The sequence below is a fragment of the Protomyctophum parallelum genome, assembly GCF_964188405.1.
Source record: "Protomyctophum parallelum genome assembly, chromosome: 21".
Taxonomy (NCBI): Eukaryota; Metazoa; Chordata; class Actinopteri; order Myctophiformes; family Myctophidae; genus Protomyctophum; species Protomyctophum parallelum.
The window spans coordinates 15,485,451-15,511,901 of NC_139713.1; the positions used below are offsets into that span (position 1 = coordinate 15,485,451).

Consider the following 26,451-nt stretch of genomic DNA (forward strand, 5'->3'; position numbering starts at 1 on the left):
GCTCAACAAGTACACCTATCACCATTAAGACGCCTGAGGGCGAGAAGCGAGCGTGCACGCATCCGCCTGGGTGACAGCAGACTGCTGGGCGAGCACTGGCGCTTTGGCATGGGGGGTCAGATCAACATATGCGTAGAGAGTGTCACAGGGCAGCCCGTGCCCTAGACAATATCAAGGACCTCGCACACAGACCACACAGCGAAGTCAACTTGATCATTGACAATCCAGCTGCATTGGAAGTGACTGTTCATATATTGTACAATGAGATTTCTTTAGCAATTAACACAATGATTGAAAGAGTTTTAAAGATGTTTATATTTGTATTTATTGACAGTTGACACTGAAGTTGCATTGTGTCTGTCTGTCACCTGTCTCCCCTCTGCAGTGCTGGCACTCCTCTCTAGATTGGAGGGTGCCAAGTACTGTAGAGGAGGAGGGGTGTTCGTTCATGTTTGTATTATGTTTGGTCTTGTTTATCTTAGGTTCTCTAAATTAATTGGACCTGTGAAATTGAGTGTAGTTGTACATTTAATATTCCTAAAATATAGTAGGGTGGAAGAATTACTCGTAGGCCTTAGTTGGCCGTGTGGTTGAGTTAATTAATGACCTTGCTGATTAGAGGATGGTTTGCCCCACCTGTTTAAGAGCAGGATTGCTGCAGGTGGAGGCAGTTCAGTCTCACTTGAGGCTAGGTAAGAGACAACAGGGGAGAACTGCCAGCCAGGGAAAAGCCTGTAACAGTTCCTGCTTGTCTCTTGAGTGTACATAGTGTTCATTTAGTTTTACTGGAAAGTTGTTTTGGCCAGACTTTGTCGCCGACTTGCACTGCACTTTCAAGGTAAATAAAAAGCCAAAAATGTTCTGTGGACCTGTCAACTTCCTGGAGCTTCTGGCCAATGTGTGTGTGCGTGTGCGTCTTTGTTTATTTTTGTGATACTCTTCCTATGGAATTAACAAACTTAAGAGACTAAGACTTTGTCTCTCAGTGCTCTACCCTGTTTTCCCCTCCGTCTATCATATCGAGTCCACTTCTCCCCGTCTCTGTCTGTAGATGTGAATATCATGAGCCTCATAAAAACAATTGTGTCTGTCACCTCACCTCCCACGGTGTCCACACTGCCATCTCTCTCTTGCCCGCAAAGCAGACATGTACAATGTATATAGACAGTTCATAGGCTACACTACTGTACATACTTCATAGGATATACATTGCTCAGCCGCTCTAATATTGGTGTCATTGTGTCTTTGCAGCCACGGCAGAGTTGAGTGACGTTCCGACGCACAGTGTTCCATCACCGTGTCTGGTGCAGATCCGACAAGGTGGGAGAGAGACCGTGGGAGAAAACGGACTATCACCCCTCGATGGGACAATGACAACACCAGGACAGGTGAGAGGGTTGAGGGGGTTGCGTGCGTGTGTGTGTGCGCTCGCGCACAGACATGTCAATGATAGCATCTTACCTCAGCAGTAGACATTTCGGTTCTTTATGTTCTGTGTAGGATGTGCGTGTATATCTGATCCAGGAACAGATTAAGACTCACAGGGGCCCCTTGGGCTTATTATCTTTCTCAGGGCCCTCTGAGTGATACCCAGAATTAGCCTGACCTAAGCAGAGACATTTCTGGTCTAGAGGGGCGGGTCGTGCCTCAGAAATGCGCGCACCCTGATTGGATCTCATCGATCTGTCCGTCACCCCCGGCCCCTCCTCTCCCCCCTAGTGCAGCACTACATCACATCATTTAGAGCGACGCCCACCCGGAAGGGTTGACTCCCACTTTTAGACTGGTTCAGCCCACGGCTTTTTCCAGGCTTTCATCTTTCGCACAGACGAAATGAAAGCCTGGGTATCGAGGCTACCCAGAATAGGCAGGTGGACACGCAAACGCAGTAATCGGATTGTAAGGCCTTTGTTGGTCAAGAAAGCTACTGTAGAGAACCGTTTACAGGACTTACGCCGTAACAGGGTTTGAGTGTAATGGGTTTGATGAGGTCGGATCGACAAATGGAATGCCCGAGCAGGTCAGCTCCATGTATGGGAGATCTAAGGGTTTGATGAGGTCGGATCAACATATGGAATTAATTCTGTACTGGCCATGGTGCACGCATCCGCCTGGGTGACGGCAGACGGAAGACTGCTGCTGCTGTCAGAACAGGAAGGGCGGGTGGGGAAGGATATGGAGATCTAAGGGTTTGAGGTCCGATGTAGAGTTGCTGGCCGGCTCCTGCAGTCTAGGTGATGATCCAGTCTTCTCCATGTATGGCTATCCAGGGTTAGGTGAGAATCAGTGTCGCGATCTCATTATATGGTGGCGTGACGTGACGCGAGGCGTGATGTCATGGAGATCTAAGGGTCTCCATGATGTCATGTGATGGAGACGTGATGTCACGAGGCGTGACCATAACATGGAGGTGTGGGTGACTAAAGGCCTATTCATAGTCTGGATTTTCGGTGGTGAGGTGACCACTGCTCCGGTGGTGAGCTGACCACCGGAGCTGAAATAATGTTGAGCGGTGGTGAGTAAAAACAGAGAGAAGGGCTGGAGCGGTGGCGGTGGTTTGCTCTTCACCGCGGCTCGTGACGTCATGTTGTAGTTCGATGGTCACCCCACCACTGAAAATCCAGACTATGTATGAGCCTTAACGGTGCGTTGTGTGACTAATGGACGTGACTAACGGACAGGAGATTCAGGTTTTCATAGTAAATGCGACCTACCGTCGCAACAAGTTGAAATATGGAGATAGTGATAGTGATACAAGGTTTCTGCCCGACAGCGCTGATATTGTCTTGGTTGTAGTGATGGAAATAAAGATGGACTCCGCCTGCCTGTGGTTCATTTTCACATGGTCAGCCCATTAAGTAATGGGCACATGGGAATCCATTTTCCAAGCTATTCATATCGGTCAATTTGACCATGACCATTTAATTTGATAAATGGGCTGCATTATCTGTCTAATTTCTGAAAGCAGCAGCAACTGAGTCTATTTATGCCAGGGGTGAAGAAAAGGATGAATACGAGGGGTAAATATGTTATCGTATCAATCATACTGGTTAATTAAAACGTCTATAATATATTCATATTAAAACGGATTTGTTTTGCCATCGTTGTCCTTGCTCGGGCAGAGCCATGGCTCACTGAGTGGTAGAGAAAGGGCTGTTGTTGGCAGACCTATTTGGTGGATCTGTCTGAATCCACGTTAGCCTTATTATATAGGCTCGTTTTGAATTATGAATAAATGCACTGCCCTCCGCTCTCCCCAACTCTCTCTCACACACACACACACACACACACACACACACACACACACACACACACACACACACACACACACACACACACACACACATACACACACACACACACACACACACATTTTTTTCCCATCAATATTTATAGAGAAATAAAAAACATAAGAGTAACTAAAATGAATTGGACAGCCAACTAGTGCTGCACGATTCTTCACAAAATGAGATTGCATAGGTGTCTGAATCTAGATATCGAACTTTTTTCAATTAATTGTGAAGCGCGTCTGTCTGTCTGTCTGTCTGTCTGTCTGTCTGTCTGTCTGTCTGTCTGTCTGTCTGTCTGTCTGTACTGTGTGACATCAATAGAACAATCAGCAGTCAGTAGTCACAATATAACTCGGCTCTTATAGTCACCGTGCGAGATACAGTACATCCTACAGTATGTAAACAATTTATTCATAGCACTGTTCTTTGATTTGACATTATGTTACTCCAAATGTACACTAACGGCATACTGTACATGTCTTCTCCAAGCAAACTCTCGAGCACAACATGCAATGACTTATTTCAGTTATTATTGGCGTGTCTCCAGCCCCTGAATCTCTAGCCGTGCCCATTAAAAAATATGTTCTTCTGGCGATGAAGTCAAACTAGCCTGAGCGTCGGGCTAAGTTATTACCATCATTTTAACTAACTGAAAGAACAGTTGTTTTATACGGGTCTGATGGTGGTTTTAACATTATGTTACATTAATGTGATTGATTAGAAACCCAACTCGTACCATTTACTGTACCATTCTGGGAAGAAAAAAAAACATCCCTTTTTGGGTTTAGAAAAATGTAGAACTTTCAAAAGTGCCTATTTTATCTACAAATGCCTAGTGGCTCCCCTTCCCCTAAGGGAATGTATTCATAGGAAGAGGGACAGTGGCCGTTGCACTATAGGTCAGACTCCAGAAGGGACTGCGAGCGAGGCCCACCACAGGCAGACCACCCTTGGACAAAAATGTCCTCAACAAAAGGTTGTTCGGACTGGCACCGTCTCCCAGTTGCCTTAACCCTCTAAGACCCAGCGTTGCTTTTTAGCAACAATTTTATTTTAATTACTAAATTATTATTTTTTTCTGTTCTTTTTTCACCTAAACGTCATCAGTGATGTTCATTGCAATGCCATTTCAATGCCATTGGTCATGATATTTGCATATAAATACCCCCCACAGAGGCTGAAATTCACACAAATAAAAAATGTCTGGACTCTGTGCAATTTTGAACATTTTTTAACCTAAGACTTTTGACCTTTACCCTAATAAAAGTAGGTAAAATTGTAATATATGTTTTTTTGTGATCATTAGAATGTCTAGATTCTAGACATTCTAATGATCACAAAAAAACATATATTACAATGTTCTAGACTCTAGAACATGTTTTATTCATTATTGTGAAAGATATCCCCCAAATGTAAATTATTAAATTATTATAATTATATAATTATTATATAATTATTATACATTTTTCATCAAACTTTTTATTATTATTTTTTTAACATATTTTTTAGTCTTAGTCCTAGTAGTACAAAGTAGTAGTAAGGTTGAAATCTATTTTTTGCAAGTAGAAATTAATGCGGGTCTTAGAGGGCTTAGGGTGAGCCCCACCCTCCCACATTCTCAGCCTTCAGAAATGAACCAGACATGTGGTGATATTTTTATAGACTAGCTCTAAATTAGTTTTTAATTTACCGGTATGCTTATTGTTGATTGTTGATGTACCTTCAGTTAACTTATGTTGTATCGTTGTTATATTGTAATCTTTTTTCTGGGGCAAATGTTTTCCGAAAATAGCGACAATATTTCTTATGACTAGAACTCTGTCTACTTGGCATTACTCCAAAGTATACCGTGTTGCTTGGATGACATTAATTTCAGAATGGTATAGAAACATGCTTTTAACAGTTCTGTCATAATTGTGTTAACTTTTAATGTAGCCTATTTATTCTATTTTATTTACTAAATTAAATCGTCCTTGGTCTCATTAAATACGCCATGATGTTTAGCCAACAGGAGAAGGTTATGTACTTATATTATCCCATTTTGGGCGTGGAACCCCTTTTGGTGTTTCAAGCATTCTGTTATACTTTAGCTATTGAAAAATAGCAGATCTACAAGCTCATAGCGCACCACCGAGTGGCGCGCTATGAACTTGTAGGTCTGCTATTTTTTTTTATCGTAAAAATGCGGCACAAATCTTTGAACAGGTGTATATATATATTCTTTCAGAGCGAACGTCAGGCCTAAATGGGTTAAATATGTTTATGGGGGAAGCTGTGACTAGACAGTGATGTACTGTATTGGCCGCAGTATATGGTCCATCACATCTCTAAACCATTACTTACCTCGTCCTTCGTGTCATTCAGGGCCCTTTGGGGGGTACAGACGATGTACCGCAGCACTAAACGTCTATTTGCCCGCAGGTTTTTTTTGATCTGCTGGGAATCCATGCATCTGCTTTTGACATCCCCCCCCCCCTCTAGTCATTCATTCTTCATTCATAACCGATGGGGACATGTTTTATCCCCGTTTCTGGTCAGACTGAATGCATTTCCTTTTGGGACACGGAAGACTGATATCTTTGGTATTTCTTTTTGCTAGGCCGATGCCTGTTGGGATTGGGAACGATGGGAGTGCATGCCCCTCCGGTTAAGCAATAGCCTACCCATTGTGCCCATTATCGGGTGCAAACGACGCACTCTCTCTGGTCCTCTCTGCGCCATGGACAAATTCACTCACACATTTGTAGAAGAATTTATAGAAGGATCACATCTCAGTTCAACAATTGAATAAAGAAATTGTATATTTTTAACACCGGTGTCTCTAAACTATAGGCCAATCTTTGACATTTTCTAAAGTTAGCATTGTTATTTTATTTCCCAAATGGCGGAAAAGGGCCGAGCTGTGTTGTGACTGTGAGTTTGCTATTTGTTGTGGTTTTTGTATTTCTTCCAGTTTTTCATGTGTTTATGAGCTGACGGTACTTAATTAGACCCCTTGGTGTGGTTGTTATGTGCAATGATGTCTTCCCTATAGGGTTTATTCCTGGAGGCTGAAACCTTGACAGTCAAATGTGCCAATGAAAAAAACTGTGATATAGTGACATCACAATATCAGCCCCTCCCCTAATCACATGTTTTAGGTTGGGGGAAAAAATCATGGCACCCATGGAAGGGGTGTATGGGTGGGTGGTAAAGTGATGGGGGGGGGGGGGGGGGTGTGTGTGTGGCTCTCTTAAGCCTCTTAACATGCACGTTTTAAGAGGCTGTGATGAGTGAAACTCGGGGGGGTTGATGGGGGGTGCGGTGTGGCAGTGACAGAATAGACAGTTGATGGGCTTGTGAGACGAAAAGAATCCTGATCTATACTTTGTCAGTCGCCGAAAATAGCCAACTGTTTTGCAAGTTTTTTAAATGAGGCATAATAAGTGGACGGTTTGATCTGATGCTCATACTGTCCAGGTTGTAACTAATCAGAATCCCTATATAGCAAGAGCCTTTCAAAAGGCTCCAATACATTCAGAACAGCGCTGCTCCACTCCACTGGGCTCCCTGTCTCATTTCGGACCGAATACAAGATCTCACTGCTAAACCCACCATTGCATCCACGGCAACGCTCCCTCCTACCTCAAAGAATTAGTCACCCTTCAACCCTCCACCCCGCTCCCTCCCTCCGCTCCTCAAACACTAACCGCCTCAAACCCGTTAAGACCAATGACGTGCGCCCCATGGGTGACCGGGCCTTAATTCTGCTCGGTCGCCCCCGAACTGTGGAACGGCGCCCTCCTCCCCGCCCACCTGCGAGCACCACAGTCGGTTGACTCATTTAACCCATTTAGGCCTGACCTATGGCAGACCTACAAGCTCGTAGCGCGCTATGAGCTTGTAGATCTGCTATTTCTTTATAGCTAAATTATAACAATGTTTAAAACACAAAGGGGTTCCCGCCCAAAATGGATTAAGAAGAGAGAAATTAAGACTTTCCTTTCTTATGTTTTTAGATTCTAACGAATGTAAAGTGCGTTATGAATCAAATCTATTATAATGTATTATTGTTATTGCTGTTATTACTGTATAGGCCAGTTGTTCTCAAGGTTTTCATGCCAAGGACCCCCACATTGATATATATTTGGTCTCGCACCCCCCCCCCCCCCCCCCCCCCATGAGAGAAGATTGGTGAAAAAAAGATTCAAGACCATTTTAGCTAAATGGGAGGGTCAGTGGCCGCGCCCTTATTCTTGTCGGTGACCCTCTGAAACCCGCTCAGCGACCATTGGGTGGTCCCCTGGCCCCACTTTGACAAGCACTGCTGTGGGCTGGCTGGGGATCTGTAACGGTGGATGGAGCACGCGGTGACGGGCCAGTATGCTCTGCTCTGTGAAGCATGTTAAATCATTCTGGGCGGGAACCTCATTATGTTACGCTTTAGCTTTAGAAAAATAGCAGATCTACAAGCTCGTAAGCGCGGCACTCGGTGCTGAAAATTGAAACTGATATTTAAAAAAGTTCAGGTCTAAATGGGTTAAATCATCCTCTTCAGCAGGATATTTGTTCCTCAGTTATGTCACCCTGCTACTCTGGCAGAGTGACAGCCTGCCATCAATAGGTTTTATTAGTGCAGTTATCTCCGCCTGGGAGCTGAATATTTCCCCCCTTTGTGTCTACAGTAGCAGTGCTCAGCGATAAAGCTATCAGCAGAGCAGCACACTTCTTCTTCCCCCCCCCCCGTTCTCCATGCGGGCTGAGCATTTGCCACATGGTCATACATCATAAGGGTGAAGATATGCTTAAGAATGCGGCAATCTTTTTGACAACTTGTTTTGATTATGACGGTGACGACACATACTGCAGGTTTACTTAAGGAAAAGAGCAATATGGGGCATGACTTCTGTTGACTGATATTTCTTCCCGCAGTTGTTTTTGTCCTGTCTCTTGTGACATTATTTAGTTGTTGGGACATTCTTTTCTTCAAATAAGATGTGCATTTCGGTCTTGCTCCACGTACTGCATACATTATTTACTAAGTGGCATTTAAATGAGGCAAATTATAACAGTCGAGTAGCTAAATGTAATCAATGCACACAGAAATAGTTCAGTTTGCTTAATACTGTTTCCCAAGGGGAGTTGAATTTACAGAGTAATTAGTTGAGTAGAATATACCCCCCCATTTACCCCCAAGCCTGTCTTGCTCTCATCTGCAAAGTTTACATTTGGTAATGAATTAAGAGCCTTGTGTTATTAATTTCTTTTTTCCCTTTTTTTTTTGCTGACATCTCTATAAGCTAAGGATAAGCTAGGCCTAAATCAGGAAAAATGCAGACAAAGCACATCGCAGTCCAAGGAAATCTTAGTGAGAAGAGCTTTCAGTGAAAGATAACGGCAGGTATATTTTTCTGCCTTTGTATGGTTCATAAAATGTCCTGGTTTTGTTGTAATTATGTAAAAATGCTTTTAGGGGAATCTTTTTCACATACATTTCTTTAAAAAACTAAAGTTTTCACATTCACATGTGTACTGTATAAAACAAAACAAGTTTATAATGTGCTAGAACTCCTTATAAAGCAGTAAAAACAAGAGCGCCATGGGTGCATTGTATAATAACCATGAAAATCAAGAGGAACATTATGGTATTACTTGGTTTGAATGTGCAGAATGATCCTGAAACATGAACTTGTTTGTGTTAACTTTGTACCGAGACCCCTATGAAGCTTCTTTAAACCTTGGTAGTCAGACCAGTGAAACATTATATACTGTAGTTACCGGTATACAAAAAAATGACCTTGGACTCAAGATTGTGCACAACATACTGAAACTCATTCAGGCTGTCTTTTGTACTGAACAGTTCCATGACGTTTCAATACAATTGCACTGGATGGGCGGGCAAGTGGTAGTCTCGCGTAGCCAGACAACTATTCCACAATCTCCGAGTGCCATATAGAGTCTGGGACTACAGCCCCCGAAATCCGAGTGAGGAAGCTGCCATTTCTAGTGTTCACGAAAATATATTTAAAAATATCTTTAGAGCTTATTCAGTCCTTTTCTGCTAAGCAACAAGCTATATATGCTCAGATAATTTCTATTATGTTGGGATACATTTGCGCGACTGTAAAGACGAAACGGAAGTGGCGAGGAGTCTCCACTTTTCTATTTGACTCATGACGGCTCTTCCGTTTCTCCAGACTGTATGACGAAAGCATTTGGAAATTGCGTCTGGTAACGCGAGACTATAGGCAAGCGGGGGTACAGACAGACAGACAGACAGCAAAGTGTTCCACACTGTTCCCCACCAAAGTTCTGGAGCCTGGTGCTTTCAAATGAGCTCATAGCAGGGGTTAAGTATTCTACGGTAAAAGTAAAACACAAGGTAATAGGCTGAGTCTCATAGTGTTTCAGAAGACCTTCTGAGGGTGAGAATCTAACAAAGACTGCAAAGCTCACAAATGACTGCAGACGAATGACTTACAGTATCTACCAGATGCAGGTTCTCTTAAGCCTCACACCAGCATGCCATGAAAGGCACTGTGTGATCCCTAACGGATAGACAGCATCGGATGCTTGCGTCGAGAAATGCTCCCATTGTTTTTTTTTAACGGCTGCAATCAAATTGCAAGAGGTGTCAGTCAGGTGAGTGCGTCAAAACCTGGGCACTTTTTCTAGTTATTTTGTTTTTCTCCCTAGGACTCACATTTGTCATAAAGGGGTGTCTCTTTCATGACATTATAATAGGAATATGCTCATTATTGTTGAAAGGCTAGGTCTTTATAACCTCACCTGCAATACGTTGGGCTGATCCTATCTCCAACGTTGCACTGTGAAATGACAAACATCATACAATAAACAATACTGGAAATCGTGTTGAAATATATGGCAACCTAACATGCAATAGCCTACTGCGTGTTCCCGTGGGGAAGTCATGACACTCCAATAGATGAAATCACTAGACTATGTGGCTTATTACCCCACAGTCAGTGCCAGTGTTCATTATTGTACACTGTTTTTTGTGTTGGAACATACATACTTTAGGGCAGTGGTTCACAAACTTTTTCATGTCAACGACCCCCAAATTGACACCAATGAGCCCGCAGACCCCCATTTGAAAAGATATGCCAGGGACATCCATAAGAGAACATATTTTTACGGATCTAGCCGTGATTCTCAACCATTTTAATTTCAAGGACCCCCACTTTGACCTGAATTATAGCCTACGGACCCCCATTTAATGGCATTTCTATCCCTGGGACTGACAAATATCTGACGAAGCACTGACGAAGGTCTTAGGACCGAAACGTTTGCTTTTTAATTGCACTTTGAGCACAGAGCACTTTAAGAGCATGATAAAATAAAGTCTCCGTCTAAGGAGTTTTTACTTCTATTTTCTATACGGTCTTTTCCTGTCAAAGTATCTCTGGGCCCCCAATTTATATTGTGAAATCAAAGTAAATTGAACTCTGAGAGTGTACAAATGGTAACTTGCATGGTAACTTGCATGGTGATCACAGATGAGCTAGGTACATTTTATACTAATTCAAATAATTATAATTAAATATTTCTCAAAATAATGCAACCGGCTTATTGGTATCACAATAGATTCTTACACCGCCAGAACACGTGAGGGAAAAATCGGGGTACATTTTTAAAACCCACCACGTCCGCCAGCCTTGGATGGTAAATAAATAAACAGAGATTGTTGCGATGTGGTCATATTATCATAATGCAGTGGCTAATTAAAGGAAAGAGTGACTCGTATGTGCTTTAACCCCCCTGAACCATTAAGTGACCTGAAGCACTATCGTTTACTGTTGTATATAGACCATTGCTTCGGCGATAATTTATTTATATGTACAGTAGCATGGTTACGATTTCATGCAATGCTGTACATTCCTCCCATTTGTTGGCAACTGTGTAATGTACAAGGCTCCCACGAGGCCACGCTTCCAGCATGGCATACTCTGTATGGCCCTCAGTTCTGCGACAATAGTGGGCTCATCTGTGTGCTTATGTAACACCGATAAGCATACGGTCTTCCCGCATGCTACTACATTCTCTCTCTCAACGGCACATATATATATATACATCACCCTGGGGCTGAAAGAGAGTAAATTACATTTGTTCCACTGTTGTGGCAGATATACAGTTCTCTGGTCTGGTCTCGCTGGTGTTGTCCTGCCACAAGAGCACATGTATTATGTGCTGGATCTTCGTACCGATCCCGAGTGCTCTGAGAAAGGGAAGCGCTTCGAGGTAATTCAGTTGGCATTCAACCGAGTCTTCCAACAAATACAGATCTTGATCTGTCTCTGTTTCACACATTATAGCTGAGGTTGAGTTCGCCTGCCGGTGCATGGAAATGGTACCAGAAATAAGCAAAATGACTCTAGCTGTAGAGAATCAACATGGCTTGATTTATTCCTCATAACAGATGCAAGCAACAAAAGGTTGGTGGGACATGCCGGATGCACCACGATGGATTTGAACCGACAACCTCCGCGGGCAGACACTTTACCACTGAGCCACCAAATCCTGTCAAAAAATGTCTGCATGAAAAAGATCATTGAACAAGCAAATATAAAGCCTGACTTATACATGGCGGACTAGCACGCTGAAAATAACCCTGTCATATAACTGTCATAATGACAGTATAAATTAAGCATAAAGTCTTTGATTTTAAAATCTGCAGTCATACCATACTATACACACTAATCAAAAAGGCCTCTCTTTTTTTCCAATTGTATTATTTCCAACTCTAAAGGGCCATTCACACTGAGCACTATAGTATAACTATAAAGATGATTATATCATTCACTATTGTATTTGATTTAAAACAAAAATGGCGGTGGTGTGAACTCTGCCATCCACTTGACTTTAGAACGATTCTTAAAACTGTATTTTATAATTGGTTAACGTGCTCCTGCTCAGTGTGAATGGCCCTTTAATAATAATAATAAACTTTATTTGTATAGCACTTTTCATACATAAAATGCAGCTCAAAGTGCTTCACAGGGCAGGACACAAAAATAAAATACAATAAAACACAAGTAGTTAAAATGATAGAACAATAGCAGAGAACAAAACCGAATATAAGAACATAAAATAAATAAAAACACATAAAATAAATAAATAAAACTCAACTAAAAGCAAGGGTGAAGAGGTGAGTCTTGAGTTGAGATTTAAAAATGTCTACAGATGGTGCGTGTCTGAGCTCGAATGGAAGTTTATTCCAGGCTGTTGGGCCATAGAAGCAAAAAGCTGCCTCACCGTACTTTTTTGTGCACATACCTTTAGGCACTTCAAGTAGGCCAGCGTTGGAGGACCTGAGGGGGCGGCTAGGGACATATCTAGGTAGGCAGTCACGGAGGTACGGAGGTGCGAGACCATTGAGAGCTTTATAGACAAGTAACAGAATTTTAAAGTCAATCCTGAAAACAACCGGAAGCCAGTGCAGTGATGCCAAAACTGGAGTAATATGTTCTCTCATCCTAGTTCTAGTTAAAACTCTAGCTGCTGCATTTTGGACAAGTTGTAATCTGTCAGTCGCTTTCTTAGACCTGGTTGTATTTGTTCTGTACCATTGGGAAAAGGAGGAGGAAATTTAATTCGTTAGTGTGTGGCAAACTGGCAATAGGATTGGTTGTATCATTTCTCTACAACCTGTAATTTACTTATCAAGCACCTTTTTTACAATCTCTTTTTAGATGGTTGGACTGACTGTAACTTGTTCTTAAGTTTCCTGGTACAAGATTCTTTCCCAATAACAATATTTTATTATCTAGTTCCCTACTAGTTTAAATGTGTTACTTGGAAATTAAAGTACTTACTATACTATTTTTTTCGTCCTACCAAGTGTCCACCAAGTGTTTTTCAATTGTTACATTATTTTCATTTACATACAACTGTACAGTGGTGCTTCTTCGTAAGTAATATGGACCTTTTAAGTAGGATGGAAGCACTTGGTCATATTGGCAAGGAAATGTGTGGGGAGGAATAATTGTCCTAACAGACTAAATTGGGAGAAAATAAAGGGTATAATTTAGTGATGCACCGAATATTCGTCCGCAAAAACTATTCGGCAGAAAATTGGCTAAAAATGCATTTTCGGCTTATTCGGTTTCGGCCCGATAAGGCAGAACATGTCACCGAATAGTGTATGCAATTAATGCATTCAAAAGAGCTGAATAAATGTTTTATCGACCCATAATAGTGATTATTATTATAAGTTAAGTTCACCTTCTTTTGCCATAAATCAGGTAGCTTTAAGGTACGGCCATGACAGAAAGAGGGGAAGAAAGAGAGCCTCAGTTTTACAAAGAGAAACATCACATCATCGACATCATTGATCAACATCTAACTGGATCTAAAAGTATATTGAGAAACAATTCACTTTATGGACATTAATCCATTCTAGGCTTTCTGCTATTTTTGGAAAAATCGTGAAAATGTGGCACAAATCTTGAGTCACAGTGAATATTTTTAACTCAAATCTTCAGTTGGGCAACATATTTCAAATCGGCATCTGCGGCCAAATACATATAATTCTGGGAGTCCTTGACACAAATGTTTGAGAACGAGTGACATAGAAACATGGGTTTTTCAGAAAACGCCAAAACGGTCAGGATTTAGAAGGCATTTGTAGAATCGAACTCAGGTCTAAATGGATTAAGAGACAATTGACTCATTTATGCTCCCTGAGACATAAACTATTCAGGAAGATTTGTTTTCAAGGTTTCCATCAGACACATCTATATTCCCCATGGGCTACCTGTTTGTATTTGTATTGGAAACCTTCTCTGCATTATTGAGTACCTTAACAAAATGTCTGCTATACTTTTGTAGCCTGAACAAAGTACTCTCAGCCCCAGCAAAGTATAGATACTTCTCTATTAAACTTCTGGTCAATTCAAGTGAAAGTTGCTCCGTCAAATTGTACTTGAGTTGGAGTACTTTCTTTTAAATATGCTTGAGTATTCAAAGTACTCAAAAGTACATATTTTTATATACAGTACATACATTGAAAGTTAGGGGAAAAATATAAAATAAATATACAGTATATAGTGAAATATAGCAGATACTTGTATCTGTATTTATACTTGTATATCAGCAATTTCAGTTAATTCATAACTTATTCATGTGCATTTTGGTCTTGTCCTAAATTGGGAGAAAAAAGGGTCACTCCTAATAAAAAAGGACTTTCAGAAAGATGGGAAGAAAGAGAGCCTGAGTTTTTCAAAGCGAAACATTACATCATAGATCAACATCTAACTGATATAATCCATTCTCATATATGGTAATGATGCAGCAGCATTCCGTTTGTATTTTATTCCAAAGTATTACGCTTTTTTTTTTAAGTACAGATACTGAAATACTGTTGAGCTCACTTATTATGAGAATGATAACATCAATTCACAGTCATTTAGGCATTTAGAGAGACACTTTCATCCGAAACTTGCAAAATGCAAGAATAAAAAGTGCATGGACCCACAAAATTGACAGGGTAAATGGCAAGTAAATAGAGTGGGAAGAAATTAATTGCCCGTTACCTTCCACACTTCTTTTTTTAAATGGAAAATAACTGGTGATTTATATCAGTCACTATACTTTTTTACTTTTGACATTTTTAAACGCAAATTTTTTGTGGGCTAAAATTGAGTTTCAACTAACGTCTCATCAAACATACTTGGGGAATAAAAATACTTTTTCTTCCTCTCTGTACACGAACCACTGACAAAAATACTCTTCTACATGCCACAAGAAACAATGCCACGGAACACTGGTCTCTGCCAGGTCAGCTAGGTTATTGTAGGCCAGCAATATTGATTTGTATTATGGACTATTGGTTGTCGGACTAGTGGGACTGTTGGAATAGTGGGACTGTTGGTTCTCTATTGGCTGTCTGACTATTGGCTGTCTGACTATTGGCTGTCTGACTATTGGCTGTTTAACTATTGACTGTCTGACTATTGACTGTCTGACTATTGGCTGTCTGACTATTGGCTGTTTAACTATTGACTGTCTGACTATTGGCTGTCTGACTATTGGCTGTTTAACTATTGACTGTCTGACTATTGGCTGTCTGACTATTGGCTGTCTGACTATTGACTGTCTGACTATTGGCTGTCTGACTATTGGCTGTTTAACTATTGACTGTCTGACTATTGGCTGTCTGACTATTAGCTGTCTGAGTATTGGTTGTCGGACTATTGGCTGTCGGACTATGTAGTCTGTACTGTACTGCAGGCTCGGCCCTTCCTACAGGCCGACGAAGCAGCCGCTTCTGGCGCCATGTGTCCCCCCAGTGCCTCCCCAGTACCTCCTCAGTGGGGTGCATACTATAGGGCCTCCCCAGTGCCTCCCCAACCTTTTCTTTAAAGACGCGAAAAATCCTGCTTGGGGCGCCAGATTGCTCAGGACCGGCCCTGCTGTACTGCCTCTCATAATGCAACCTGTGCATGTGCTACACCGTAGTCTGTGCTCTGTGCTGGCGTTACTCCCCGGAACATCCAGACCCCCAGGAATGCGGGGGGGGTTCCGGCGAGCCACCCACGTCCGAAACAGTCGAGAAATGTCTGTTACCGTGTGGGGGTCCCAGTGGGTTACTGTACTGTACTGTACTGTACTGTACTGTACTGTGTGTCTTGAGTGTACAGGGTTTGATGAGGTCAGAGCAACATATGGAATGTCGGAACAGGTCAGCTCCATATATGGGGGTCTAAGTGAAGGTCATATAATGGAGGTCTAGAGTGTCTTGAGTGTGTGCACGCACGCACGCAGCTTATGCAGTATACTGTATACAAGTAGTATACGTACAGTATGTAGGCCTGGCCTGTATATTAATACCATTTTTGGCAACATGCCCAAAATAGGGATGCCAGATTGAAAGTGGTAAAAATCACAAACAAAACCATCAGGACAGCAGTATGAAAACATGGGCATTTGCTTCCGACTGACAGCAGCTCTCTCCTAAAAGAAGACATTCAACGGTTGGGAAAAGTCATTTCAGAGAGGTTGAGCAGCTGACCTGAAAATAAGAAGCTAGCTCGGCCTCTCTTCCTCTGTTGTAGAACCCTTGGTGACTTGTCATGGCCTGGAAAACAGATCCTGACCACACTGTCAAATCTGTCTCCAGCTGCATACCACAATAGTCTAAATAATGTATTGATTTTATAGATTTGTTATCATTATTTATTTATTTTACTCACTGTTTGAGAGTGGCTGAAGGGCAATGGCAGGAGGCCAAGCTGGTTGTTGAGACTTTCTCTGTCTGTTAGTGTTTGCAGACTTTGGGAAGTCTCCCAATGTCCCATTTAGACCTGAGCTCGATTCTACAAAATGTCTTCTAAATCCTGGCATACTGTATCAGTCCATATCTTTCCAGACTGACAGTTCCGTAACGAATGAGGAGGACCAAACAAGAGGGGTTACAAAATGGAATTTCTTCCTTGGTTCAGTAGACTGGGATCAATTTGTTGCAGGTCTAGCGAACACAGACATGCAGGTCTGTGTTAATGTGTGCAAATTACCGGCGGATACAGTAGGCAGGCTCTGGATTCAAGCTCTGAGCAATAAATGGAGACCAGGCTGGTGACGTAAGCTTATGGAGGAGATTTGCGGGAAATGTACAGTACTGTATGAACGCTTGTGGGTTTCAGGGAGCTGGCCACAAATTCAAAGACCCACTGGTGACCCACAATGGTCACCTTTTAAAGTAGCTATAAGCAATAATATGTCAACATTTTAATGACTTTGTTTTATTTTATTTTATTGGTAGGTATTCAGACAGCCAGCAATGAGTAAAACACTCTCAGAAAAATGTTAGGAAGGGACTAGTAGACAAGTAAGACGCGTGAATGCAGGAAGCGAACGAAGTGTTGTGGCAGTCTGACACACACACACACACACACACACACACGTGCACACACACACACACACACACACACACACACACACACACACACACACACCTCTGTCGTTACAATTTCTGTTCCTATTGGTTATCTGTATCGTTCCAACTTGTATCGTTCCAATTTCTTCTCTGTATCGTTACAATTTCAGTTCCTATTGGTTCTCTGTATCGTTCCAATTTGTATCGTTCCAATTTCTTCTCTGTATCGGTCCAATTTCAGTTCGTAAGCCCTCTGGTGGCGGGTGGGTGGTGTTACAGCGTGACACGCACGCACGCGCGCGCACACACACACACACACACACGCACACACGCAGACACAGACACAGACACAGACACAGACACAGACACAGACACACACACAGACACACACACACACAGACAAGCTAGGCCGGCTTCTATAGTAATCGCTGGTCTGAGAAGGAGGCAAGCTGAGGTGGTTGGAATAGTTCATCACTTGTTTCCAAATTGCACACGCTAGTGGGCTACCGAGATACATACATGCTACATAATGTAAACAGACTGGCACAAGCATGCACAAATCACTTCCACGCAGCAAAAGACTAGAGAGAGAGAGAGAGAGAGAGGACAGTGTATCCAATGAAAATGACGGGCCGTTTTCGAAATGTGCAATTGTGCAAAAGGTATACATGCGCTTTAGTCCATTTTATTTCATTTTCACGTTCATTTGTTTTATTTGTTGATTTCGTAATGGATGTTCACAAACACCTGTTATTACCTACAGTATGTGTACTGTATTTTATCCCCGATGATGGCTACATGCCAAAACATTTTGGCACGTGAAAAAGTATGGAAAAAAAGTCACCTGTGGAAAAGTATGAACGCTAAATTCTAGTAAGTAAGAATGCTGAATTACCTGTCCTGCAATTTCAAAAAGCACCTAATCTTGTTGTACCTTGGAGCCAGGGAGCACTGCTCATTGGAGAGGCTGCGCCTACAAGTTTGACTGCTAATCTTCAGATAATTCAGATTTTAATTAACATTCAGGATATTACAACTAAATGTTTAATAGTTTCACATCTCATGAGTTGAACATGTCTCAGAGGAGTCTGTGATCGAATATGTATTATAGAGAAACATTTTGTATTCTATACCGGGGGCCTCATCTGTATCTTTGCCGGTTGTTTTGTTCAGTATTGAGATTCCGGTGTGTGAGGATTTATTTGTTATTAATCCCATTCATGGAATGATGCACGCATTTTGTACTGGCGTGTATATAATGATAATGATGATGATGATGATGATAGTTTTAAATAATGAGACCATGAAATATTCAGTGAAATACTAGATTAATGTTCTTCATTCTTCCCAAGATTCTTAACCTAATTATTTTATGTTCAACACAAAAAAGTACTAAAGGAAGCAGAAATCCAATGCAGAAATGGATGACCACGGTACCATGCAAAAACAAGAATTGATTAAATCAATTAATTACCTGCTGATTGTTATTATCTGCGGGGGTCCGCTATAACTGCCTCTGTCAGTTTCAGCGCAGTAGTTTAGGTATAGGAACCAAAGTTCTCTAAGGTGGAACTATTGTGCCGGCGTCATTGCTGCGTGTGGTTTATTTGCCACTTCTATGCCTGGTGGCTGGCATCAATTTCCACATGGCTAGTATCATAGATAATGTATATAAGAAAGACGTGAATCTTCTTCATGGCGTGCAGACTATGGGATGTTATCCCCATAGGTTGTTGCTGGAGACAAGGCATCCAATCAGCAAGCAGAAGTAGTCGGCAGTATGGTTGCCAGTGTAGTCAACTCTTTCGTGTCAGAAATAAGCTATCCAGGCTTCCAGAACCAGCCAAGCAACTGTGAGGTGATGAACAAGCGAAGCTTGGCGGGGAATCTGCGGACTAGGCAACCCATTTTGTCGACTAGGTGTTTTGTCGCAATTTGCGGTGTTGCAAGTTTCAGACCTATTCATAGACCTGCTGTTTTCTTTGCAATCAGCAGGTAAAAATATCAGACCAGTCTGAAGCGAGTGGTGCAACTCTGCACCACCAACTCTGCACCTGCCTCATGCAGCCCTATAGAGCGTCGCAGTCCCGCCCCCTTTCATGACGACGCCAGGCCCAGGGAATTAATCCCAATGCATTTTTCCCACAGACATTTCAAAAGGTATTTATTTAAAGACCTTTTAAAGGGACACTTCACCCTTTTTGCAAAAAAATATATGTTAATGACGTTTAGAAGCTTTAGATCACTTTCCTGGGGGCATTTATGTGTGTAATATGTGGTTTTAGTTATTTTAGATTGTAGCAGTGAGCCTGTTGTCTCTGATGTCATGGACACTGGTCTCACTACCTTCCTGGACTACAATTCCCATAATTCTTTGGTGCACTGCTCCTCCTTGTGGATAGGGGGAGAGCTGTCTTACTGAGACAACATGTAGTCCAGGAAGGAAGTGAGCCCAGTGTCCATGACATCAGAGACAGGCTCACTGCTACAATCTAAAATATCTAAAACCACATATTACACACATAAAGATCTCCAGGAAAGTGTTCTAAAGCTTCTAAACGTCATTAACATATATTTTTTTGCAAAAAGGGTGAAGTGTCCCTTTAAGCGTTGTACGAAGCCAACTCTTGTCATGACAAATCATGACGACAACACACAATATTTTGGACCAAACAAATAATTACAAAGAAGAAAAACAACAAAAAGTGTTGTAACCTGCCGTTTTTTTCTACATTCTAATTCTTTGTATGACCCGAATTTTTTCTTTGTTATGATTTGTCACGACAAGTGTTGGCTTTGTCCGCGGCGTAAACGTCTTTAAATAAATACTTTCTGAAAGGTCTATGAGGAAAATGAACAGGGATTTATTTTCCGGGTCTCTCGAGGGGGCGGGACTGCGACGCTCTATGGGTACTCTAAACATCAGGACATAGGGACATTAGGACATAGGGACATTGCTGTTCAACAACAGTTTAACTTTTAATGCCTTCAAAATGTTCAAATACACTTTTGTTTTTACAAAACCCTTCCCCAGGCAGCAATCATTTATTCCTGAGTTTTGTACTCTAAATGCGTCGCTGAGTAGTTTGTAAGAGTTCTTGCCATTTTTTGTTGTCTGCCTACTAGACAAAATATAAAAAATATGCTTATTTGAAGACATTACAGCTATCTTTTGCATGGCAAAGTGGTCTCCCTGCTTCTGTTTTTGCAATGTTTATAGTCAAAGCACTACAGCACTTTGCATACTTATCTTACTTAACCATGGAATGGATCAAATGGAATACCAAATCAAGGATTCAGAAGATAACAATGTTTATTTTTATTTTTACTAAACATCTCCATATTTTGACATCAAGTCCATTAATCCATTTTTTTGTGTTGCACAAAAGATACAGATAAACATTTCAACATAAACAATGATTCTTCGCATCTACCGTAGCTCTTTGTCCGTTGGGTTGCTTTTCAATAAGAAGCATTAAAGATTAATTACCCTTTTCCCAGAATATGCATTGTGATCTGCTGTGCAACACTGCTATAAAATAGTTTTTCTAGGGGAAGTGTACTCACATTTAGAAACATTTATGTAACTCTCATTTGCATATAACTGGTGGGAGTGGGAGTGTGATCACTCCGGTAGATGATTGTGTTTCCACAACCCCTGGAGGTATTGAAAAACTTGACTCTAACCCTGCCTCATGCAGTCCCTCGACGGTGAAAATAGATCGATGTCTTTGGAATGCCCTCCAGAGTTCGGCACGGTGGCATGGTTAGCCTGTAGTAGATGTGACACGAACCACAGGCTTTTACAAATGGTCAGAACACTTAGGTTGACACCAAACTATTCATTTGGGCAACCACGAGAGAGGTAATTTGATATTTCATACTTAGCGTGGTCTGGTAAAAGCAGTGCCAGAGATGGATCATGCGGCATATCATTAGTCTATGAATGAGTGTGCCTGTTTTGCTAATGACAGCGGAAGCAAGCCCAGGGCTTATCTTGCCATTTCCCACCTTGAGTTCTGCTGACTCCTGCTCTACTGTTTGTCTTCAGGTAGACTGTATATAGACTAAAGACCTCTGCTGTTCTTATTCATCACGTTTGATCTTGGCATAATACAATTAACGACAGCCGATGGATTGAATGGCGTTCAAGTCTGTTCATTCCCTCGCTATTTTTGACAGCTCGGTTGTACAGTTACGTATAGCTATCAGTGAGCCTCCACCAATGTTCATAATATAGTGACGTACAGCTGACTGGTAGAGGCATAATTTTCATTAAAACCTTTTTTTAACTAATTTACTGAAGGTAAAATATGTATGAAATAAATATGTATGAAATAAAAGCGTGAGCACTCACTAATTTGCTTAACCTTTCAAGGAGTTTGGAACAATTAAGCCTTTCAAAAACATTGAAATCATGACTGATTCTATAAATGCTTCGCTCAACAAGGGACTGATGACAATCTCACAACTTGTGTTGATAAGACACGAACGAACGCACGCACGCACACACACACACACACACACACACACACACACACACACACACACACACACACACACACACACACACACACACACACACACACACACACACACACACACACACGCACGCACACTGTCTTGGGCAGCGGCAATGGACATGAACTCAGGCTTTAGTGTTTATGTCAGTCAATTAAAGATGAGGTGCTGTGATTTTCACTCTGAAACATGATCATCAGGTATTATTATATACAGTAAGGAGGAAGATTTTATTTTCAAAACAATTGTACAGTATTTTTAAGAGGACACGCCCGCAGGTTCATTAAGTAGGCCTGGTTTGCCTGATGGGTGGTGATCCACTTGAACTGAAGCCGCACCCACAGCTGTTGTATGATAAACAGGGAGGGGTTAGGGCCGGGGTGGGGATGATTATTGTAATATATCTATCACTGTTTTTATCATTGACATGTTTGACTGTCAAGGTTTCAGCCTCCACGAAGACATCATTGCACATCACAACCACACCAAGGGGTCTAACGAAGTACTGTCACCTCACAAACGCATGAAATCACGGCACTTCATCTTTTAAGATTTTAATCAACCCATCTGGCAGATTCTTATAATGTACAGTGAATTCGTATATCACCTGACAGTTTGGAATTGATGAAAAACGTAATTCTGTGGTTAAGAACCCTTAGCGTCCCTATTCTGTGGCGAACATTCAGCAAAAAATGATCCAAAAGCTCTCTTAGGTCTAACTAAGTGAGAAAGATGACCCTGGTCTTACTAAGGGGCCATAGTCTAATTAGTAGAGAGCCGGCCTGGGAATCAGAAGGTCCCAGGTGTGTGTTTGTCCCCGCGCTCACTTGAGAAGCACTCAGCTGGAAATGTGAAATTCCCCCATGGGATGACATGGGTTTAATTACCATTCATACAGGATTTAATCGGTTCATCTAGGGAGTTTTTGTCTGCTGTTGTTTCAAATATATTGTCATTTATTTGTATTCTTATATAATAAAAAATATTACATATGAAAAATGGAGGCTATGAAGAATCTAAAACGTTTACCTTTATTCATACAGGTGAGAGACGACATACAGATGTCACAGAAAACGGAAGCAGATGGAAATGGATGATTTGCTGTGGCGACCCCGATGGGAATTTCCTGAAAGAAAAAATATGATGATACACACTACACAGGTAATTTCATTGGGACCTGAGGTCTCATTCTCAAGAGAGAACCTATTATATAGCATATTATTATGTAGCGTATATATGTAATGTTTTAACCTGCGGTTAAAATATTACAATATACCAGTAAGACGCCCTGAGGCACGCATCCGCCTGGGTGGCGGCAGACTGCTGGGCGAGCGCTGGTGCTTGCCATGGAGGGTCAGATCAACATGTGGAATGAATTCTGTACTGGCCATATGTGGAGCGTGTCTTGAGTAGAGATGGGTATCGTTAGGATTTTTTTGAGTCCGGTATTGCTACACGGTTCCCTATTTCAGGTTCAGGTTCAGGTTCATTTATTAGATTGTCCCCGTGGGGCGATTTGGTTTACAGCAAGGCATAACACAGGCAGGTAACATGAAACACAAAACACATAGTACACATAGAACATTTAAAACAGGATGGCAGTTCAAGGTATCAGTGTAACATTATAATTCATAACTTTTCCAGAAAGTAGTATAACAATAAGTAAAAAATAACTATTAATACAGATATAATTTATCTCCTCCTATCGGCATTTAGAGCCTTGATAGCTACAGGCACGAAGGAGAACTTATACCTGTTGCTTTTGGCCCCTGGAACTTCTAGGCGAATGCCAGAGGGAAGCAGCTTGAACTCAGAGCTGAGGGGATGGGAGTTGTCCGTAAAAATGGACTTGGCTTTCTTAAGCACCTGATTTTTAAATACTTGGTCTAGACTACTGAAGTTAACTCCGGCAATCTTTGAGGCCGTTCTCACAATCCTACCAAGGTGGTTTTTGTCCTTTACATTTAGGTTTCCATACCAACAAATGATGGAGAAGGAGATAACTGACTCAATAAAGGCACTGTAGAACAGTTTCATGAGGGATTTGTCAACCTGAAATTTGGCGAGCTGCCTCAAGCAAAAGAGGCGTTGTTGGCCTTTCTTGCACAATATTTCACAGTTCACATCAAATTTGAGCTTGCTGTCAAATGTAGTACCCAGGTATTTATAAGTGGTCACCAGGTCGACTTGCTCACCATGGACAACACTGTTCTGGGGAACTGGGGGGGATCTCCTGAAGTCTACACACATTTCCTTGGTTTTCAAGACATTCAGTTGGAGAAAGGCATCCTCACACCAGGAGAGAAAATCCTCAAGTACTTGGCCATGACCAACTTCATCATCATCAAGCAAGCTGACTATGATGGAGTCGTCAGCGTATTTGATAATGAATCTGTTGGCGTGCTGACTAACACAATCATTTGTATATAGAATATACAAGAAGGCGGACAAAACACAACCCTGGGGTGAGCCGGTAGAGGATGATAATAGGTTGGATAAAATACCATTGACCTTTACCTGTTGTGATCTATTGGTAAGAAAATCAAGGATCCAGCCTACCAGACCTGCATCTAGACAGAATAAGTTTACAAGTTTGTCTGCCAGAACGTGAGGCTGAATTGTATTAAATGCTGATGAGAAATCTACGAAGAGCAGCCTGGCGTGCTTCTTACTGCCTTCTAAATGTTTATAAAGAAGGTTAAGTAAGGTCGATGAGGCGTCTTGAACGCCTCTCCTGGTTCTGTAAGCAAACTGAAAAGGGTCTAACATGGACTCCGTTTTGACCAGGAGCTCAGTTTTAACCAGCTTCTCAAATTGTTTCATAACCAGGGAGGTCAGGGCAACAGGTCGGAAATCGTTCAGCACTGTAGGGTTCTTTATTTTGGCCACGGGCACCACTATGGACTGTTTCCAAAGAGATGGAACCTTCTGCAAGGAGAGGGACAAATTAAAAATGTAATTAAAGATGGGGCCTAGCTGATCAGCACATGTTTTTAGTAGGCGCCCACTGATTTTATCAGGGCCAGGACTTTTCCTGGGTTTACACCTCCTAAAACATTTAGTTACATCCTTCTCGTTAAAGAAGGGATTCGTAGGAGGGGCCGACATGAGACATGAGTTCCTAATTTCATTGTGTTTGGGCTTGTAATCGTGAGCATCGAATCTGCCATAGAATGTATTCAGATCCTGCGCCAGCTCTACATCTGAGGTGTATCCGTTGAGCTGAACTTTACTCCTGTCACAGTCCTTCATCCCTGTAATTATTTTCATGCTGTTCCAAGCAGATCCTAAGTTGTTCATTTTGAGCTGAGACTCAATTTTATCTTTATACCTACTTTTACATGCCCTGATTTCACGTTTAATTTCCTTCTGAATGTCACACAAAGCAACTCTGTTCCCATCACTGAAGGCTTTTTTCTTACTGTACAGAAGCTTTTTGAGTGTCTTAGAGACCCACGGTTTGCTATTCGGATACACTTTCACAGTTTTTTCAGGAATAACAATATTTTCACAATAGGACACCCAACTGCTCACAACGTCTGTTAACTCATTAATATCATTAGTAGATTCCTTGAACATATCCCAGTCGGTCGCCTCGAGGCAACCCTGTAAAGTGAGGCATGCATTTTCATTCCAGTCTTTAACCTATTTCGGTTCCAAAATGGTATAAAATAACTTCAATTATGTTAAATGTTTAACAACATACTATATATCTTACTGTAAACAACATCAAGGATGGGATAAAAAGGGAAGATGACGAATAAATATATCTGTAGGAGCCGATAGGGAGAACCGTAATCATTTGAATGCGTACCCGTTATGCGGTTTGGTACCCGGAACCCAACCCGGTTTGAGGTTCTGGACCCACCCCTACTCTTGAGTGTACAGGGTTTGATGAGGTCAGATCAATATATGGAATGTCAGAACAGGTCAGCTCCATATCTGGAGATCTAAGGGTGGCAGTGGGGGAAGTGTCTTGAGTGTACAGGGTTTGATGAGGTCTGGCCATATAGCGAGCGTGTCTTGAGTATACAGGGTTTGATGAGGGCCTGTTGAAAACACTAGTTTTTAGGGGGCACGGTGGCACAGTTGGTAGTGCTGTCGCCTCACAGCTAGAAGGTCCTGGGTTCGATTCCCGCTGGGGACGCTGTGGGCACTGGCGGCGTGTTCCCTCCTCCGCGTCATCAGTGCCCATACCCGAGGAGGGGGTTGGCGAAAGGGCCTTTCTGTGTGGAGTTTGCATCTTCTCCCTGTGTCCCCTAGGGTAGATACCCTCACAAAAACATGCAGTAATCCTGGTCTCTAAAACTACCTCCCCCTGGCCAGCCTGATGGAGGGGAAAGGAACTGGTCGGAATAACGTGTCCCTTCCACGCGCTACGTCCGGCCGGGGAAATTCCCCTCTGTCAGGTGAAAAGAAGCAGCTTGGACTCCTCATGCATAGGAGGAGGCATGAGGTCAGTCCGCTGCCCCCCCAGGTTGGCAGAGGAAGTGTAGCGCCCAGGATTACATTAGATAATTGGCACTGGGTGAAAAGAAAACTGGGTTACAAAATCGTGGGATAAAAATGTAGAATAAAAAAAAAGAAAACACTAGTTTTCGCCGGCTGCCAGGCACGGCTGCGCTAATAACTTTGTGGCAGGTCCGTCTAGAGTTTGAATGGACAGGTATCGGTCAAAAGGGAGACATCGAAGAGGAAGGACGGGTGGGGAAGGATCAACATATGGAATGTCAGAACAGGTCAGCTCCATATATGGAGATCTAAGGG

General features: G+C 42.0%; 1 protein-coding gene across 1 annotated transcript in view; it reads left to right on the plus strand.

Moving 5' to 3' along the window:
- Positions 1–622: 622 nt before the first annotated feature.
- Positions 623–26,451, plus strand: part of LOC310878845 (leucine-rich repeat transmembrane neuronal protein 4-like) — a gene marked incomplete at its 5' end in the record, with an annotated part of 198,092 nt that continues 172,263 nt past the window's right edge. Inside the window, 2 exons of the mRNA XM_083793260.1 lie at positions 623–692; positions 1,252–1,320. Of these exons, the coding sequence (XP_083649386.1) occupies positions 623–692; positions 1,252–1,320 (139 nt within the window). The remainder of the gene's footprint in view (positions 693–1,251; positions 1,321–26,451) is intronic.